Source organism: Peromyscus californicus, unplaced genomic scaffold (genome assembly GCF_007827085.1).
Source record: "Peromyscus californicus insignis strain IS unplaced genomic scaffold, ASM782708v3 Scaffold_15__1_contigs__length_86483966, whole genome shotgun sequence".
Classification (NCBI taxonomy): Eukaryota; Metazoa; Chordata; class Mammalia; order Rodentia; family Cricetidae; genus Peromyscus; species Peromyscus californicus.
This window is the reverse complement of record NW_026294447.1, coordinates 33,279,754-33,300,972: the sequence shown is the minus strand read 5'-3', so window position 1 is coordinate 33,300,972 and position 21,219 is coordinate 33,279,754. Positions and strand designations below refer to the sequence as shown.

Genomic DNA, 21,219 nt, shown 5'->3' with positions numbered 1-21,219 from the left:
CTGCAATTTGGTTCTGATATCTGAGCTAGACTGATAGATACATGATAGGATGACACCTGGTGCTTGCCCTGGGTCTTCTGGATCATACGGAGTGTACATCCTATAAGCCTCCTTCAGCCTCTCTAAAAATGCAGCGGGTGTTTCTTCCTTTCCCTGTATCACATTCCTTACCTGAGCCAAATTGGTAGGCCTTCTGGCGGCCGCTCGGAGACCCGCTAAGAGCAACTGGCGATAGAGACGTAGATGCTCCCTACCTTCAGGTGTATTGAAGTCCCAGTCTGGGCGGGTCAAGGGAAAAGCTGCATCGATGATATTTGGGAGTTGGGTTGGCCTCCCGTCATCGCCCGGAACCTGCTTCCGGGCCTCCAGGAAAATTCTCTGCTTCTCCTCTACTGTTAAGAGGGTCTGCAGGAGCTGCTGACAGTCGTCCCAAGTCGGCCTATGAGTCACTAGGATGGACTCAATTAGGCCGGTCAAGGCAACAGGATCCCTGGAGAAAGGGGGATTATGTTGTTTCCAATTATAGAGGTCTGAGGCTGAAAAGGGCCAGTACTGCAACTGACGATTCGGCCCCTCTCTGAGCGGGAAGGCCCTGGACTCATTAGGGGGGTCATCCCGGCGGCCGCGGAGGCGGCCGGCAATGGGGGACGGGGCTGCGTCCTCTTCTCCAGCCCCGTGGGTCCTGCGAGTCGAGGTGACTTCCGGATCTGCCACGGGCACGGCCGGGGGCGCCGCCACCGGGGCGGTGGCTGGGGCCGCTTCGGCCGGCTCTCCAGGTGGTCCGGCTTGATATGGTGGTGGGTCCTCTGTCAGGAGATCTATAAGGGGGGTATGGGGGTCTGGGGGAAGGACTGGAGGCTTAGGAGTCTCCTTGTGAGGGAGCACGGGGTAAAGGGAGGAGTCCGGGTTGGGGGGCGCAGAAGGCCCAGAGACTGGAGGGGGCTGTGGAAGGAAAGGCTTAACCCATGGAAATGGGTTCTCGACCAGTGATCTCCAGATGGCGATATATGGGACCTGGTCGGGATGCCCATAAGGGCTAGGGGCAAAAACCTTGCCCTCCACCTGTGAAATAAGAGAGAGGTTAAAAGATCCCTCTCGCGGCCAGCCGACATTCATCATGACCCATTCGGCCTCGCAGATGGTGATCCATTTCTTCTTCCTGATAATGACACCTTCATTGTTTCCTCGGGCCTTAACATCGGACCAGTGGTCCGTGGTTAGGCTCAATGGGGTGGCGACAGCCTGTCCCATGGTGGTCTCTAAATAAAGAAGGGTTAAACACACAGCGAGAAACAAACAGACAAGACAGACCACAGAATTTCGCGCTGCGCGGCTCCGGCGTAAAACCGAAAGCAAAAACTAAGATGGGGACGCGGAGTGTTTGAATTCTCCGTCCCCTGCCAGTACCACGTATCCTTCTGATGCGTGGGTGGCCCCGAAAAACTGTGCCCCAGAGGGGACTTCAGATACCTGTGGAACGTCTTCCAGGGTTTCTGTGGGCGAAGTCCGAGCTCGTCAGCTCCTTCAGCCCCCACCGACTCAGACCTGACTTAGGACGCCCGACAAAAACGAAAGACAAGTAAACAGACTGAGACAATACAGACAGACAGTGGCCGGCCAACTTACCTCCTGACAGTGGGTCGGTGGTCCCGAGGCGGGGGTCTCCGATCCCGGACGAGCCCCCAAATGAAAGACCCCCGATCTTAGTCTTCCCTCTGGAGAGACCCTCGCCCAGAGATCACACCGAGACCACAAGTCAGATGCAAACAGCAAGAGGCTTTATTCAGGAACACGGGTACCCGGGGCGACACAGTCACTCCAGAGGCTCAGGAGGCTGGCGCGCCCACGGGCTGGAGTGGAGGGTTTTTATATGGTCGGGCAGCAGAAGGGCGGGTACAGAAGCAAGAAGCATGGTTTACAGGGTTCTGATTGGACGATTCATATGAGGCCAGGTTACAGGGTTCTGATTGGACGGTTCATATGAGGCCAGGTTCAAACTCAGGACAGTTCGTGGTTTTTCCCCGAGCTCGACACGCCTGCTGACTTGGCTCTTATCTAGGGTACAAGTTGTTTTTCTGACCTTTTAGTTCCCTGTTCTGGGGCCAGGTAGCCGACCGCAGATACCCTGTTTGTTCCTGTGCCCATGTCCTCTAACTGAACTTTCCCCGTACTTTTCAGGCCTTGCTCAAAATGGCGTTAGGTTAAGCAAGTATGCTGGGGCCTTTCACTGTGAATGCTAGAACATGGGTGTGTGCCACCATGCCCCATATGTATTAATATTTTCCATGATAGGTCTTTTCCATTTAGATGTAAAAAGTTATTAGAATGGTTATAAATTCAGTAGTAAGAGATGCTATAATCTTGATTAGTAAATTCCAGGCACCTAGTATTGAAATACTAATTTTCTAATTATTAATACAGTGTTTGGTTCTATACTTGGAATTTTATTTCTAGTTATGGAAAATACAATTTACATGTAAGAAAAAAGCCAGGTGTGGTAATACGAGCTTGTAATCCCAGCACTAAGATGGCTAAGGCAAGAAGATTTCAAGGTTAATGCCAGCCTGGAGTATAAAGCAAGAAAGAAAAAAACAAGTTTAAAATTATACATATTTATTTATTTATTTATTTATTTATTTATTTATTTATTTATTTTTTTGGTTTTTCGAGACAGGGTTTCTCTGTGTAGCTTTGCGCCTTTCCTGGAACTCGCTTTGGAGACCAGGCTGGCCTCGAACTCACAGAGATCCGCCTGGCTCTGCCTCCCGAGTGCTAGGATTAAAGGCGTGCGCCACCACCGCCCGGCTAAATTATACATATTTAAATAGATAATTTTCTCCAAAAATTCTAAATGGCAATACATTTAAAGAATTACAATAAATTCAAATTCGTTCTTTATTTGAAGTTTTTGACTAAAATCTTATAATTTAAATATTCTGTAGCATAATAGAGCCAGATATTTAAATAATTAAATGGGTATATCAGCATTCATTAGGATCATTGTAGCTGGTGCCTTAAAAATTTTAAGTGCATAAAGGGAAGTACATTTGTTAACTTACTTTTTTGTAGCCTAATGTAGTACCTAATGCAGATGTCATTTTTGTTTAATGCAAATACTACTTGGAACCTTAAAGACTTGATGTCTGAATAAATTTCATTGCTGCAGTAGAATGCTTGTATAGCATGTTCAAGGTCCTGGGTTTGATTTCTAGCTAGCATCAGAATCAAAAATATATAGGAAACCTGATCCTGGGTGGCTCTAAAACCCCTTTAAAAAGCACATTCCCATAGCTATCAGGTAAATTTAAAAAACATATGTTTATAAGTCAGAACTTAGAGATATTAACTAAGTTATTTGTTGAATGGTGCCTTTTCTTTTTTTTCCGGAAAGTAGGCAGTTTTGAATGCCAAACTGCTTTTTTCTTGAAAAATGGTGAAAACTGTAATTTAACAAAAATGTTAAATATTAGTCTGAGTTGTGGTCTTTATGTTATTTAGTGTTGATAAGAACCAATTAAACCTTTTTAATGGTATACTGTTATGGAAAATTGGTAAATTTAAAAATCACCAAACAGTGATACAAGTTGATTTTATTACAGGTTTCTCTGGACTCCTGTTCTGCCCAAAAACTTGTGTTGATTGAATTTTCTATAAGAAGAATTTTTTTGCCACTGTCTTATCAAGATGATTTCAACACCTTTAAAACATTCAGGAATTCATTTGTCTTCTGGGACATCTCAAAGAAGAAATCTACCTGTAGATGCAGTCTTTATTGACAGCATTCCTTCGGGCACACTTACTCCTGTAAAAGATTTGGTGAAATATCAGAAGTCCTCTCTAAAACTGAATGGTCATAAAAAGAATCAGTTATCAGAAACGGCAACTTGTAACAATAAAAATAGGTTTCAGTCCACCATGCTATCAGAGGCTGCCCCTTCAAACAGCTCTCTTGATGTCAGTGCTATCGGGCCCAGTGTGAATGGATTAAGAAACGAAAAGATCTATGAAACACCTGGAAAAATCTTTCAAAGAATGAAAGAAAAAGTGCAGCGTGACAAAGAAGAACAAGCATCAAGGAGCAGTGACCTGTTAGGATCACCAAAATGTGAACGTAATAAAGTCTGCACTTCTAACCGAGATAAGAAAATTCAGTTACAACAAACCTACCTCTGTGAGGAAAAAGAAAAATCGTTCCAATTCAATAATACTCTATTAGGAGGTTAGTTTATGCATGGATTTAAGAAAAAACTACAGTGTCTTTTTAATTGTTGAATGTGTCAGACCCTTTTAAGTTCTTGGGATATCATAATGAAGAGAGTACCAAAATGTCTGCTCACATTCTGGAGAACTTTAAAAGTAATTTTTATGGTACAACAGAAGAGAAAAAACAGAAAAGGGGGAAAAAAAAAGGAACCAGGCATAGTGGCAAATTCCAGCAAAATCCAGCACCGAAGAGGCTATCAGGAGCATTGTTTTTTGTTCAGTACTAACCTGGACTACTGGGCTATGTAGTGGGACCTTGTCTCAAGAAACAACAATGAAAAGTGTAGTAAAGACGATAGCTATAAGTGAAAGGTGTGCTGTGGTCAGAGTAGGCTTCAGTGAGATGATGAGATTTTAGGTGCCAAAGTTTGTGAGGGAATGGTTGTATATTCGAACAACTAACCTAACCTAAATTCAGAGACTAGCTGTGAGTTTAGTGCATCATGAGTGAAGAGGCACCTCAAGAGGATTTAGAGATAAGAGAGTCAGTTAACAGAGGATTTTCACTGAGGAAAATAAGCCTGAGTTACACAGAAACCATCAAGAGAGAGAAAGTTGGGAGGGAGGGGGAAGGGAAAGAAAGAATATGTCTTATGATAGGGATAATTGTTGATTATCAGTGTTCTGGAAAAGTAGAAGTGGTAAGAAATGAAAAATGGAATTCCTTCCTTCCTTCCTTATACTGGGGATTAAGTCTGCAGCCTCAAGTATGTTATGTAAGCACTGTCACTAGCCTGGTGGAGGTTTTGTTTTTGACAAGGTCTTGCTATGTAACCCAGGCTAACCTGAACTTGAGAGATTCTTGTTTTAGTCTTTAAGTGCTAAATTGCAGGTATGTGCTACCAGGCCTAACAGATATAAGAGAATTTGGGGTACGGGTCAAAGAGTACACAAAACAATGCTTCTTATATGAAGTAGGAGGGTAAAAAGGAACAAATGAAGCGATGCAGGATGTGTATATATATATACATGTATATGTATATATATCATGTGTATGTGTATACACTCGTGTGTGGTGTGTGTGTGTGTATGCATACATGTATGTGTGTGAGTACGTGAGTCAGAGATAGGCTTTGAGAGCAGATGAAGTTCTTGTCTAGATTCTGATGACTCTTTGTCCAAATGTACACACATAAAAAATGATCTTTTTGTTCTCTGGCACAAATTTTAAGTATTACCCTTTTATGTATGAAAAAAAGTTTGCTTCTATATTCAAAATGCATTACATGTTAAGATTTAAAATATAAATCAGAATAAATTGGAAATAGCACTACTAGTCCATATTTGTCTGATTGACAAAATTTCATTTCTTTGAAGGCCTAAAAATTTTGTCAAGAACTGGGTGTGGTGATATATTCCTGCAATCCCAGTATTCATGAGGCTTTTAGACTTGAGGTCAATTTAGACTCTATGAGACCCTACCACAATAGAAAACGTCAAAAGGATTTGCAATCCGGTCTTGATATTTTGAATTTTAAATGGTAGGTTAGAGCCTCTTAATTGTTCATGTCCTTCCTTAGTCAGGACCACTTAAGAAGGACCTGCATAGGGCCTTGGCGACGTCTGGTACACAGTAGTCTGAAATGTGCTGCTAATCCAGAATTTGAGTAAAGACTGCCCAGATAGCTCCCTTGGCTATCTGTGCACCCCAGTATTTGGTGCTGCTTGTACAAGGAGGAATGCTGGCCAAAGACTGCTTACCAAAGGCTTAATAGTATGCTTTTGTCTTGAAAAGGCAAATTGTAATTTGGAGATAATTGATTTTTCCCCCTCAGCATAATGTAAGTATAGCGAGTGGAGGCAAAAGGAAGAAATGGGAAAGGGAAATTTATTTATTATGAAAGCACACTCTACTGGTCTGATTACTTACTCAAAATGCCTTCCAAATTTTTTATTTTCTCTCTTATTTTTTGTCTGTCTGTCTGTCTGTCTCTCTAATTGCCAACCTACAAGTTGTTCCTCTGGAATCATCAGACATCATTTCTACTGTCTTAGTCATTGTTCTATTGCTGTGAAAAGACACCATGACCATAGCAACTGTTATAAAAGAAAGCATTTAATTGGGAGCTTGCTTACAGTGTCAGGGCTTAGTCCATTATCATCCTGGCGCAGGCAGAGTGGGACATTCTTATTCAAACCACCACACCCACACTTCTTCCAACAAGGCGTACCTTCTAATCCTTTCAAATAGTGCCTCTCCCTGATAACTAAACATTTAACTATATGAGCTTCTGGGGAGTAAGGGACATTCTTATTCAAATCAAATCACACCCACAAACAAAAGATTCAACACCAGCAGGAAAAGAAAGCAGAAAGGCACAATTTAAGTGATGGTAAACTCTTGTGGTAATTGTTTTATATGTTTACAGTTACCAATTTTGTTTTTTGTTGTTGTTCTGTTTTTTTTTGAGTTTTTTTTTTTTTTTTTTTTTTTTTTACTTCAAAGTATTGTTAAATGTTTAAATGTTCTAGGTAGTTCCCAGTGGGCAGTAAGAACTAACTCTGAACCTTGAGTTATTATGTGTGGTGACGCATGCCTTTAATCTCAGCCCTCAGGAAGCAGAAGTAGGTTTGATGCTAGGCTGGTCTGCATATCGAGTTCAGGATAACTACATAGAAAGACTCTGTCTTGAAAAAACAAAACAAGCCGGGTGGTGGTGGTGGTGACTCACACCTTTAATCCCAGCACTTGGGAGGCAGAGGCAGGCAGATCTCTGAGTTTGAGGCCAATCTGGACTACATAGTTCCAGGACAGCCAGGACTCTTAGAGAAGCCCTGTCTTGAAAACACCAAACCAAACAAAAACTAGAGATACTTAGGTTGAGGCCAGTCTGATGTATTTTTAATATGAGTAGATTTAAAACAACTTTTATTTCCATGGGACTTTTCCATAAATTTTTTTTTGTTTTTTTTGGCAGAGCTTCCAATTCTGAACCAAGAACAAGGAAATGTTTCAGCTTCAGGCATCTCAAGCAAGGCATTAACTAGAGCTCAGTTTGCTAGACAAGTTCTTCATTTGAAAGAAAATACTGTTAAAACCACTGTATCCAATAAGGACACATTTGTTTTGGAAGGTGGTAATTCTGCTTATAAACAGTTTGAAAATAGTAATGTTACGGCCGTTAGTACTAATTGTGTTCCTGTTAAGCATCATAGTCAGTTGATGACTTCTGATAATGATATGACAACAGAAGGAACTGAGAACGAGGATATTACAGAACAAAATGAAAAAACGGGTTCTAGAAGGACTGTTCTTCAAGATTCCATGAAAGATACATGTAAAGTTATACCTGCAATTCCAAGACTTAATCTAACAATACCTGGCCGGTCTCAAAGAAAGGTTGCAAAGCTTGACATGATTGTAAGTGAAGTCAAAAAATACCAGGTAGGAAGACATTTATTTCTGTTTCTAATAGCCCCTTATCTAAACTCTTGTTATGGTTTCTTGTTTTATTGTTGACTGTAGTAACTATAAGCCTAGTGAAAAGATGTATGGGCTGAAAGTAAGGTGACTCAGTCATCAATTCTTGTCTTTCACTATTACTAGTTGTAAATTTCAACAATTCACTTATGGTGTAAGATATGAATGCTGACGTTGCTCCTACTTCCATTTTTCTGACTTTTGAGGTATTATTAACAACATTTGAAAAGAAAAGAATTTTTTAACACCTAAGGAGTCAAGAAGTTTTGGGCTGGAGAGATGGCTCAGAGGTTAAAAGCACTGACTGTTCTTCCTGAGGTCCTGAGTTCAATCCCAGCAACTACATGGTGGCTCATAATCATCTATAGTGAGATCTGGTGCCCTCTTATGGCATGAAGGCAGAACACCATATACATATGAATAAATAAATTTTTTTTAAAAAATTTAAAAAGTTGAAAATTTTCTTGATACAAAGTTACATAGGATGATCAGTAAAAAATACTTTAAGCATCAAACTATGTTACATTAAGATACATTTTTGATGGAAATATAATGTCAGTTCAAGAAGAAATGTAAGCATGTATAAACCCAAGGCTTGATCTTCCAGCACTGAAAAAAGGAAAAGGACAATGTTAAAAGAATGTTCCTTAAGTTTTAGATGATAGAGGCTATCAAATTATGGTGGTATTTAATTCTATCTTAATTTTAAAAATGAAGTAGTTGTAGTTTTATATCTCAGTGTATTTGCTACAAATTGTATCGTTTACAAATACTTAAATGTAATGATGAAAAATTTAGATATTGACTTAAAATGTATGAAGAAAATTTGAAAAAAAATATTCTAAGATTTCCTAGTATTTCTTCATCTCTACCATGCTGTTTATACCAGTTACCATAAGAAGTTCAAGCTTTCCAGGACTCATATCCATGGACAGTTCTGTACATTTCCTAACTTTGACCTACTCTCTCACTCATCCTAAGTTCTTCATTATATTGTGTCCTCTTCAACTTGAGATACATGTAACACAGGTAACAGAATCAGTATTCTATGTTGATTCTATGAACATTTTTTAACTTGCTCTAGCTGAAATGGGCATTGTACAACCTCCTTGATTTCTTTTTCTTTCTTTTTTTGTTTTGTTGTTGTTGTGTGTTTGTTTTTTAGTTTTTTGGGTTTTTTTTTGAAGACAGGGTTTCTCTGTATTAACAGTCCTGGCTGTCCTGAAACTCCCTCTGTAGACCAGGCTGGCCTCAAACTCGCAGAGATCCTGCCTCTGCCTCCTCAGTGCTAGGATTAAAGGTGTGTCCAACCACCCAACGATTTCTTTTTTAATGATCCCTCTTCTACCTTTATCGTCTACTTAAGCCCTACTAATGTCTCATTATTGCTAACACATGTACCAGATTCTCAATGCAGATGCATCTCATGTTATTATCATTCCCCCTTCACTAATCTTTATATCTACCTTATGCTCAATATTCTGATGCCACTAAGACAGCCGTTAGTTATTACATTCACATATTCTCATTACTCTTTTCATCCCATGCAGATTTCTGTGGTCCATCATTACAGCTATTATATGTTAACTCTGAACTCTAGTTTTCCAGTAACTTGTAGTTACGGAAGAAAAACTTGTGCCTTTACTCTACTTTACCATTTTCTACATCATTGGTCATGGAGTGAAGTCTCCCAACTTACCTTATGTTCCTTCTTACTTACCCCTTTCAAGGAATTATGCTTTTCCTGCTGCCCATTTAGGGCTTTTTTAACTTGTTCTTTGATTAGAAAAGTCTTACAAATCATGTGGCTTGTACTTTATTTTATTCAGTTCTCTGCTCCAAGACCTTTCTTAACTATCTGTCTTAAGCACTCCTGTATGCCTCTTTTATCCATAGCAACTATGTATATATGTGTTTGAGTACTATCTCCTTTCTTCCTGCTTCTACTCCCTCCCAGTGTGCTCTTACACACAGGCAGTGTTTACTATGTAATAGCTTCCAGTTTATTTCTTGTTGAATCCCCAGTGTGTAGAACAGTGCCTGCCTATAGCTCAAATGTTTGATGACAGCACGTTTTAAATAAGAAGTGTAGCACAAGATTCTAGAATTTGCATTGTAACCCATCAATTCCACTAGTCATATATTATAGAAAAATTATTTATATATATTTTACAATTTCTTTTTCTGCAAAATGGAGATGGTGCTTGCTTCCTACAATTATAAAGATAACATGAACTAGTGAATCTAAGGCACACCAAGGAATACTTTCTCATATTTCCTCTTGCCTGCTGGTATATCTAAATGTAGTAAAAATAGTATTAATCCTAGTCTTCTAACCTTTTTGTTTTAATTTTGGAGAACAAACTTGGGGACTTGTGCTATACCACTGAGCTACATGCCCAAATACCTATATTTTAAAAGAATTATTAAGAAATGCAATACCAAAGACCATCTGTCCATTTTAGCATGTTTTCCTGGTTCAGTTTAAAGTCACTGGTGAATATATATAATGGCACTTATTAGTTATTCTGTTAATTTTGGCTTTAGTTCTGTTCAGAAATACTGTAATTGTTTGTTATTGTTATGAACTATAAATGGTTTTATTATCAGTGTTCATAGAAAATTTTATATTTTCATGACATTTTACTTATACTAAAATCATTTTCTGAGCTATTCAGCTGTTTACTTTGGAATAGAATGGTATTGAATGTTTATTACCAACTGTGACCTTTATGGTATATAGAAACTGAAAATGTAGCTCTAAATCAGCTTAACAAAAATATACTGTTAATTTCTTTGGAAACAAGGTATATAATACATTTGAGGGTTTTGTTGTTGTTGTTTTGTACCCTTGAAGTTGCTATGTTTTCTAAAAGATTTTGGTAGTTCAATGTATATGTTACGATTCTCCTCCCCCCTATGGCTAAGCCATTTTGTATGAGTATTTGAAATGTAGACCTTTCTATATTATAGGCAAACAATACAGTACAACCTCAGATAAGTGTCTATTCTTTTTCGGTCATTCAGTACAGTAGTTTTAAGAATTGCTGTTCAAAGTGGGCTGGTTCTCAGATGGGTACTAAAAAAACTAGGATTACTTACGGTTTTTCTTGTAGTTCAGATTTTCTAGTGTTTAATGCTAATTTTATAATTCTGCATGCAAGTAACACAAGAAATGTGTTCTTTGTTTTATGTTTGATTAGGTAGTCCAGCTACAGGAATGGATGATTAAAGTTATCAATAATAATACAGCTATATGTGTAGAAGGAAAGCTGGTGTAAGTATAATATTTAAGTGTTCTTTTTTTTTTTTTTTTTTTTTTTAATTTTTGGTTTTTCAAGATAGGGTTTCTCTGTGTAGCTTTGCACCTTTCCTGGATCTCACTCTCTAGACCAGGCTGGCCTCGAACTCAAAAAGATCCCCCTGCCTCTGCCTCCCGAGTGCTGGGATTAAAGGTGTGTGCCACCACTGCCCGGCTTAAGTGTTCTTTTATTAACATTTAAGGTGGTTTTATGTAAGTGATCAGTGATAAATAGCATCTTCCTACAAAACACATTCTTAGGAGGTTATAAACTGAAGGTAAAAGCAAAACATAATGCCAACCCCTTGCTAAAGTTGTCTGATATAAATTACTGATCCATCAAAGGATCAAAATTATCTAAAGCTGTCAAGTAGTTACATATGAAGTAATTGACACTTTTGGTTCTCCCAGAAGTGAAAGCATTGTCAGACGAGTAGACGAACTTAGCTACTCTGTTCTACATTTGAGAACCGGTTTCCCCGTAGTAAAACACTTGTGGTAAAAACAGTATAAAGTATCCTGGTTTCTAAGGTTGAATATGTAAAGTTGTCTAGTGGTCTATCTTACTGCCTTATCCCCTTTTCCATAATGTTCAAGATTAAACATTTGCCTTTGTGCATCCAATTAATGCTGCTTACTGCCAATGTTACTTGAACAAGTTACTTACACTCTGTGAGGCTCAATTTCTTCATTGGTACAATGGTAATAATAATATGACCAATACTGTGGGAAGACTTTTGTTTTGAAAGAATCTCATGTATCCCAGATTGGCCTTACACTACTATGTACTTGAGGATGACTTTCAATTTATGCTTAGTGCTCAGCTTTGTTGCAGATAGTGTCAAGAATTAAATGAGTTAATATTTGCAGTATTAAAGAGCAGTGTCTTTTAGAGTTTGATTTAAATGTTAAATAAAGCTGCAGGCTGTGGTGGTACATACCTTTTATCCCTATACTCCAGAGGCAGAGGCAGGTGACTCTGAGTTTGAGGCTAGCCTGGTCTACATAGTTCCAGGACAGCCAGGGCCATGTAGAGAGACCATGTCTCAACAACAGCAAGACAAAACAAAAAAACCATATATACACAGAAATCAAAAAAATATATTAAATAAAACATAAAAGAATCAAAGGTAAGTATTAAGGTATGTGTTTAATCCCATTTGATTTAGTTGAGAGAACGTCCTTATAACTCAGGTATATGTATGTTTATTATCTATTGAATGAAGAATGTTCAGCACTTATCTAATACACCTTCATATTTGGTTCTAATTTTATATTTATTGTTAGTTTCATTTAAAGAAGTATGAAGAGTAGATTTCTGGGTCAGTGATTTGCAACTTTATTTTTTTTCTCAACTAGAACCTCCTTACAAAATGAAGGTAAAAGCATTTGCCTTTATTTATTTATGGTTAAGAAAAGACAAAACCCCTCAAAATTTATAGTTAAGAAAAGACAAAACCCCTCAAAATTGCATGGATCTACTTAACATTTCAGAACATGGAGCAGGAGGGTGGTAGGGAGTGGGAGTGCATGTTAATCTATAATCTCAGGTACTTTGAGGATGTAAAAGTCGAAGGCTATCTTGGGTAACATAGTAAGACCCAGGAGCCAGCAAGATGGCTCAGAGGGCAAAGGTACTTGCTGCCAGGTTGTACAATTTAGTTTGATCCCTTGGACCCAGTTGTTGGAAGTAAAGAACTGATTCCCAGAAGCTGTCTCTTGACTCCATATGAATTCCATGGCATACACAAACTAAATAAATAAAAATATGAAGAAAACAGCAAGACTCCATCTGAATAAATAAAAATACATTTCTGGAGGGGAAAAAAAAAGCCAACATAGTATAAAAATGTCAGGATAAGGGTTGCCAAAATTCTTTGAAAGCTTAGCAACTGTTAAGCTGAAGTTTCAGTTATTGCCAGCAGCAAATATTTGATGATAATTGGTTTCTGTTTCCTTGCTAATGCTATATTTTATATTAGATACATAGATTGATTGACCACAATATAGTTCTTGGCATATACTCCGAGGATTACATTAGCCAAGCAGTTGAGTTCTGTACTGGTTAGCCCTCAAGTGTTTTACAGTTAGAGTAGTAATGCTGTTGTTGTAGTAGCTAAAAGTACAAAATTAGTACTTTTTGAAGGGTGGCATTCATCTCACTATGAGGCCCTAGTTGTCATGGCCTCAAACTTGGAACAATCTTCCTGCTTTTACCTACCAAGTGCTAGGATTATATATACCTGGCTCAAAATCAGTACTTTATTATAAATTTGTATGCTTCTATATGTATATAAAGCTCTTGGTAAAGTGTAAATACGGTGTCCTTACTAAGCTTATCCTTTTTTCCCTAGAGATATGACTGATGTTTATTGGCATAGTAATGTAATTGTAGAGCGGATTAAACACAATGAACTTCGGACATTATCAGGCAACATTTATATATTAAAAGGATTGATAGACCAGATTTCCATGAAAGAAGCAGGTAAATGGGTATCATTATTAGTTAAATCATTGCATAGTTTCTCCTTTTTCTTAAATAAATGCCCAGGCTCATATATCGCCCCTAACCCTTGTAATGACCCATAACACCCCACTACCTTTATTACCCCTTTGAGTAAACATCTAGTGCTGACTCCATGTGGCAGTTTAGCTTTGCTAGTCTCATTTCACAAACAGACCAGCTGTTACCTTGTCAGAGACATTTCATTTTCCTATTTCTAATATTCTGACTCCATATTGCCACATGACTCACTCCCTCACGTTCCTAGAACTTGTCTTCCTATTGCAGTAGAATCTCCTGACTTCCCCTTTTTCAGTTCTGTTCTCTCCTTTTCTCCCATGAAAATGCTTGACCACTTTTCCTGTAACTCCTGGCTTGGCTTTCTCTTGCACACTAGACATCAACTGTGTAGTGGCGGAATTTTTACTTGCTTAACTGATGGGTCCTCAGTATCTCCAGCAGTGCTTAGCATATAGTAAAACAAGTATGCATTTCTTGACGGACAGTCAGCTAGAGATGCCACTTTAAAATAATAGGCTTTTGGATCACTTTTTTCTTTCTTTTTTAAATTAAAAAATTATCTATTTATTTTGCTTATTGTTAAATAGGATATCCCTGTTATCTCATAAGAAAATTTATGTTTGGATTCCCCCGAAATTGGAAGGAACACATTGATAATTTTCTAGAACAATTAAGGTAAAGTGTCCTTAACGTTTTTTTTAAATCGGCTTTATCAAGGTATAAGTTATGTTCCCTAAAATGTACTCACTTTAGATACAGAATATAATGATCCTTTTCAGATGTATATGCTTCTGTAACCAATGTAAAGTGGTTTTTAGTTTGTTGGCTTTTTGTGTTTATGTGCTAATTTTGAAGGGTTTTTTTTTGTGATCTTAGGTGTTTTAGAAATAATAATGTTTTATTAGAATTTCTGTCATGTTGAGTAAGTTAAAAATAAAAGCTTAGCCATATTTCAAGGAGAATTCTTCAATCACCTACTCTTTAAATGGCATTTAGTTGTCAAATATTGGTCTGAACTTCTTGATTGATTTTTTTTTCCATTAATATTCAGTCGTTTTTGAGTGTCACCTGCCGGGTACTCAGCAGCCATTAAGAGAAAAATATTTATTAATTCTTGTTCTTCGAGAACCAGTAGAAGATACAGAGCTTTAAATTTTATTCAAGCACAAGTAACTCAGTATAGGAAATGGTGGCTGTTTTTCCTATAAAGTGCCAGATGGTATTTTTCTGGGCATGATACTTCTTTTCTCAACCACTCAACTCTGTCTTTGCAACAGAAAAGCAGCTAGAGGTAGTATAAATTGAATGAGCATGGCTATGTTTCAGTAAACAGTATTTACCAAAATAAGCAACTGCCCAGTAGTGTTTTTAATCCTGGCCTCACACTTGCTAGGTAAGTGCTCTACCACTGGTAGCTCTTTCTCCTATAGTTTTTTTAAATTCGCTTAAATAGTTGTTCTTTGTTTTTTAAATGCTCGTTTGTTTTGAGAAGGTTCACATGTAAGGGGTTATCCTCAGTGTGTAGCCCAGACTGCCCTTGAACTCCTTGATCATCCTGTTGTTTGTGGGTTGAGCTTTTCAGTTCTTTTGAGAACCAATATTAGAGAGAAAAAATAACACAATTGTTTTAGGGCTGAAGAAAAGAACAGAAATAAGACCAGACAGAAAACTGCAAGACATGAGAAACAAAAATCAATGAAAAATTATGTAGAAGATAAACAAACTGATGTTCTCCAAAAGGCCAGTGTCACTTACGACCTTATTGATGATAGCTTGGGTATGTTTGAATTTTTCTTTGTTGCTACAGTGATAGTCTTACATAAGCTAACACTGTTTGTTGTATCTAATGTATAGTGTGGTGCTCTTTGACTAACTAGTACCTTGAAATTCTTGCTTCTTCACTCTACAGACTGCTGTGCATCATTATTCCTTTGATTTCATGGGATAAACCTTTAATCACAATGCCGAAATTCCAATAAGTAGATCAATAAAAGGTTATATTTAGGCTACCAGCAATCATGTAGTAGAGACAAGTATCTATATTTGTGCAGGAACTGGCCTATATTCTTGACTGGCAAGTGCTATAAAGGTAGTTGGCAGAACTGTTCTATGTCAGCTCTTGTCTAACATGCTCTACATCTAACACCATCCCACTCTCACAAATAATGTCTGAAGATTAACTTATAGTTCCCTCAATTAAATAGATGGTAAAAGTTACTGAGTCTGTTGTGCACATTTCTTGGAATTTTACCTTAACTTTAGCTAAGAGCTATACACAGTTTTAAAACTTCCGAGAATTGGAGATTATTTTTGCTAAAAGTATGGTATGGTGTCGTGTTAGATGTAAATATACTACATCTCACTCTAATGTTGTTAGGTCATTTGAACTCCCTTTCTTGAAATTTTCTATATCTTTTTTTAGTTCAGAGAAAGCAATAATTTAAATATGTAAATGATTGCAAAAATTTCACTTACCAAAGCTTTAAATCTTTCTCAACCCTTCCTTTATACAAAAGTCATTCAGGTTTCTTAAAATTGGCAGGTTGACTATTACTAGAACATTTTGAGTCTTCTGAAGTCTTGGGACTATATTACTTGTGATTGCCCAACCCACTCCCCTTTTTTTAACTCCTAAATGAAAAATAATTCTGAGTCACTTTTTTTAGGAAAGAGAGCTGAATTGTAAATACGATTGTTGCAAATGCTATAGAAAACATGTGGCAAGTGGGGTGGCATACAAATTTAAAAGACCGAAGTTTGGTAAACAGTTTACCCTGCAGTCTGTCCACCTGTGAAGAACCAGACACCTTTAAAGCATCTATGGACCCTGCTTCATGTTAGAAATTTAGGGATGGTTATGGCTTCTCTTTTAACAAATGCAGTTTAAGGGCACATACTATGATATTATGATTGAATCATTTTTCTAAGATGATATGTTTTAGTGGAACTTTTAGATGTTAATTATGAAGTGTTAGTAAGTAATTATCTTCTTTCACAAATCATTTTGATTGATGATGCTTTATTTTCTTATTGGTTGTTTTTGTTGTTGCCAATATATCATTACATTTTCTATGAGAAAATAATGAAAAACCATGGTTGGAGAGGTGGCTCAGTGGCTAAGAGCATGAACTGCTCTTGCTGAGAACCTAAGTTCACTTCCCAGCACCCACAACAAGCAGCTCACTGCTGCCTGTATTTCCAGCTCCAGGGAATCCAATATCCCCTCCTGGCCTCCGGAGCCATTGCTTGTGCATAAACCCCCACACAGACACACAGACACAGACACATAGACAGACACACACACACACACACACACACACACACACACACACACACACACACATAACTAAAAATTACATGAAAAAAAAAACCACTTAACTCTGCCTGACATTAAACAACTAAGGTTATATAAATGTTCCAACCCATGATAGTTTAAGATGACATGATTATTTTAATTATCTAATGTAATTTTTCATATTTAGTGTTATAACTATTACATCATAGTATTGTAGTTTAAAAAACTCTTTAAACACTTACATAAGCATGTTATGAAGGACTACTATAGTATCAGCTTCCTATACTATACAGTAATCTCAGGGGTTAGGGCCATCCTTGTGTATCTTTATAGTTTCTAAAAGAGTAACAAAATACCTTTCAGGCCAGATGCTCTGGCACATACCTGTAATCCCAGCAATTAGGAGAACGAATCGGGAACATCTGGAATTCAAGGTCATTCTGGTCTGTAGTACAAAATCCAGTCAGAAAAGCAATAATAGCAACTAAAACAAAAGTCCTCATTTTAAGTAATTAATTTTTGAATTAGTGTTTGTGTGTAGGTGCCCATGAGCCACAGCATTCCTATGGAGGAAAAAAATAGAAATTCTCCACAAAATAATTTAAAACTTGATTTTGCTAAAAATAATGTGGATTCAGTTATACATTGAAGTATATAAATTAACTGAAACATAATTTCATACACAAAAAGAATAAGAAAAACAATCACTAACTTTCTATTTAGTAGATGTGCAGTTTGGATGTATAGGATATATAAATTCACAAAATTAATTAACTACACTATTCTGTGTTTAGATATGATAAGAGGTTCAAAGCAGGTATAAACAATATGATTGTTCATTTTTAATTTTTTTTAGGAAAATAAAAGTAATTTGAACTAAGCCATAACCTATTGAGAGTGGACTGTCCTACCAAAAAAAATTTATTATAAATCAAATTACAGTGAATATACATGACATTTCATTATGCAGAGTTTTCTTCCCATAGTTAGCTCTTTAATGTGGAAAAGCAACTTATCTTCTTATCCTCCTTCCATTTTTCTTTCCCTCCCTTCGCCCTCTCTCTTTCTCACTCTTTTTTCTTCCTTTTTCTTCTGTCTTTCCCTCCCTCCTTTCCCTGAGACAGCCTTTTTTATGTTGGCAGCATTCATTTTAGTGTCCAGGGTGATACGAATACAGGCATAGAACACCATGATCTGCTGAAAAAAACACCGAATCTTTTATGTAATTACTTAATGCTCCACCTTTGAATTCACAGAAATGAAGAAAAATAAGCACAATGGGTTGCCAGGAACTGCAGAAATAAACACTGGATATAGTAATTGTCTAAATAAGCCACAGTTAAGGCTCCTACATAACCAAGTAAGTCATACTACTCAAATAGTGGCATCTATGACTTCGTCAGTTAGGTCAGGTACTGATGCTTAGGGACATAATGTACCTGAAAAGTTTCAGGACTGCATCAAAAGATATAATTTCTTTTTGATAAGTATCATTTATATTGGTCAGTCCTAACTCAGAAACTGCAAAAGTCAAAAGGAATCTATTTGAGATGTTTTTGTTTTTTTGTTTTGTTTTGTTTTGTTTTCTCTATTTGAGATCTTAAGAACTGCAAGAATTGTTTCAGGAAAACAGACTCAGGTTATCTTTAAGTCAGTGTTTAAGAGAAGGTTAGAAAAGGAAAAGCTTACATTGAGAGTAAAAACTTTTTTGAGGGACCTGCTGTTGAAGTTAAACAGGTGTTTGTGACAAGGACTATGTCTAATAAATGATAAAGAACAAAAAAACGTAGGGATGGGATGTACTTCCATTGGTAGAGTATTTGTGATGTGTAAGAGATACACCCTTGGTTTGATCCCAGTACTCCTCAATCTTTTAAGTATAGAGCTTGCAAAAATGCCTACCAGATAAAGTTTATGTAACTTTTTTATTCATCTTAAATGTCTGGATACGATGGAATTATGTGTTATAGCTGCCTGCAGTCAAGTAACCATCTCTAGGCAGTAGGGAAAACTTTGTATAAGTCTTTTCGTCTTTGAAGGCCTCAACTGAGTTTTGGAAAACTCTGTTAACTTTAACTCTAATTTCTATAGTGTTCTATTTTGTTTTAAAATTTACATTTATTTATTTGGTAAAGCAGGGAGGGCGTGTGGATGCTACCTCAAGCAAGTGGGCATCAGAAGACAACTTGCCCATGGCAGTTTTCCCCTTCCATTATGAGAGTCCTCAGGATCAGCGTCTTTATGTGCTGAGCCATCTCTTCAGCCCTTAGAGATTTTGTTTTCCATTTTTCATTATAAAAGCACAGGCAACAATAACAAAAGTGAAGCTTTAAATTAAAACATATAAAAAAATACTTGAAATACGCAAAAGTACTTGAAGTACTGCAAATATGGTCTTAAGTGTGCTTCCTGTTTTCCAGTGGACATATAGTTCACTTCCCTGAACCTACATCAGTTAGGTTTTTTTAACTCCAGTTCCAGGGGATCTGACACCTTCTTCTAGCCTCCTTTGGGCACTCTTACACACATGGCAGACACATGCACATAAATTACAAAGCACATACCTTCAAAAAGAAAAACTGCAAATAATAAGGCTTTTGTAGGATCATGTAACCCTATGTACTACTTCTAAAGTTACAGTTCTAATTTTCTGAATGCTGCATTAATGAAATTTGTAGAGTAGCAGGTACCTAGAATTTTTTAATACTTGATGCATGCTATAGAAATGCCCAAGGTCATGTCTAGGTTGTAGTTGTTAAAAGTGCATTATTTATTTTGAAGGAATTAACTGGAAAAAAAGAGTGCAGAAAATTTCCTTCAAAAACCTGTGAGAATTCTGAAGGAATAAATGAAAAGAAAATTCAAAGTCAGAAGCAAGGTAATATCTTTAGTAACTGTGTAATGACTAGGACAGTAACTTTAAAATAATTTTTAATGTAATAAAATGGTATTCTAAGTTTCTTGATATAAAGTGGTAAATACGTTAATGATTTAAAGTAGTTATTTGTGCATAAAATGATTATTTAATAAAGTAGCATGTTCCTTTAAATATGATATTATTTATAGATTTGCCTTTAATGTGATCCCTAAGTCACTTTATTTCATAAAGTTATATATTGCTTTAATTGTGCTCATATGAATGTTTTCTTTTAGGAAATTAATGCCATAATTAAGGTTTGATAACTTTTGATTTTCAGAATAATTAAAGGCTATGTACCAAAATATAAAGTGCCTTTTCTCCAAATACTAACAAGTTCAAGATTTCATGTTACGTTAAGTCCATGGACCTAGTGGTATTTTTACTATAACTGAAAAGCGAAAATGAAGAACTGTGAATATTCACAAAAGTGGGGAGGAATACAGTACTGTCTAGGCTACTAGATTCAAACAAGTGAATTTAAAGTACCTAAAAGAGGCTGAATGTTTATTGAGATTGTTAAATAAAATGAAATGATTAAAAATATTCTCACTAGAAATATTTTGTTCAAAATGAGAATATTCAAATTTTTAAAACCTCCTTACTGAGCCGGGTGGTGGTGGTGGTGGTGGTGGTGGTGGTGGTGGTGGTGGTGGTGCACTTTAATCCCAGAACTTGGGAGGCAGAGGCAGGTGGGGATCTCTGTGAGTTCCAGCATAGCCAAGGCTACAAAGAGAAATTCCATCTTGAAAAAAAAGAAAAGAAAAATTTCTAACTGAATGCTTTATTTGATTTATGTAAGGAATTGGAAGAAAATACTTTGTAAATCTATGATTCATGAAAAATCTTATGGAAACATTTTTGGGTTTTTTTTTTTCATTAGGATAGTGGTACTAATCAAATAAATTATCCACAAATTATAATTTTGAAGTTTCCCCCACCATTATTAACTGTTAACAGTTTATTTTGTTGTTTACCTTTTATGGCATGATATGTATACATAGTTGCAGTATTTTTGTTACGATGGTATGGTGATTTACAATTCTTAATAAGTGTCTTAGTTACTGTTCTTTTGCTGTAAAGAAACACCATGACCAAGTCAACTTTTAGAAAGAAGTGTAATTGAGAGGCTTGCTTATAGTTTCAGAGGATTAGTCCATGGCCATCATGGTAGGGATCATGGCATTAGGTAGGCATGGTGCTGGAGCAGTAGTTGGGAGTTCACATCTGACCCTCAGACATGAGACAGAGCTAACTGGTAATGGCATGGGTTTTTGAAACCTCAAAGCCTGCTCCTCAGTGACACATCTCCAACAGAGCCAAACCTACCATTCCTTTGAAACAGTCTCACTCATTGAAGACCAAACATTCAAACATGTGGCCTGTGGTGGCCATTCTGGTTCAAACCACCACAATAAGCATAAGTAGAATTTAATGAAGTTAGAATTTCAGGTAGATTTGCTTCTAGTTTCTCAATTTTTCGATCAGACAGCTGGTC

The 21,219-nt window shown here is 37.0% G+C and overlaps 1 protein-coding gene across 2 annotated transcripts in view; it reads left to right on the top strand.

Moving 5' to 3' along the window:
* Positions 1–1,687: 1,687 nt before the first annotated feature.
* Mis18bp1 (MIS18 binding protein 1) overlaps positions 1,688–21,219 on the top strand; it is a 34,596-nt gene continuing 15,064 nt past the window's right edge. The window contains exons 1-9 of one of the 2 annotated variants that reach the window (XM_052738610.1): positions 1,688–1,795; positions 3,600–4,219; positions 7,182–7,648; positions 10,888–10,961; positions 13,340–13,470; positions 14,097–14,184; positions 15,141–15,286; positions 18,061–18,164; positions 19,586–19,682. In XM_052738610.1, the coding sequence (XP_052594570.1) occupies positions 3,685–4,219; positions 7,182–7,648; positions 10,888–10,961; positions 13,340–13,470; positions 14,097–14,184; positions 15,141–15,286; positions 18,061–18,164; positions 19,586–19,682 (1,642 nt within the window). In that variant the 5' untranslated portion in view covers positions 1,688–1,795; positions 3,600–3,684. Of the gene's footprint in view, positions 1,796–2,699; positions 4,220–7,181; positions 7,649–10,887; positions 10,962–13,339; positions 13,471–14,096; positions 14,185–15,140; positions 15,287–18,060; positions 18,165–19,585; positions 19,683–21,219 lie in introns of those variants that run through there. The other variant, XM_052738611.1, reaches the window with a different exon arrangement.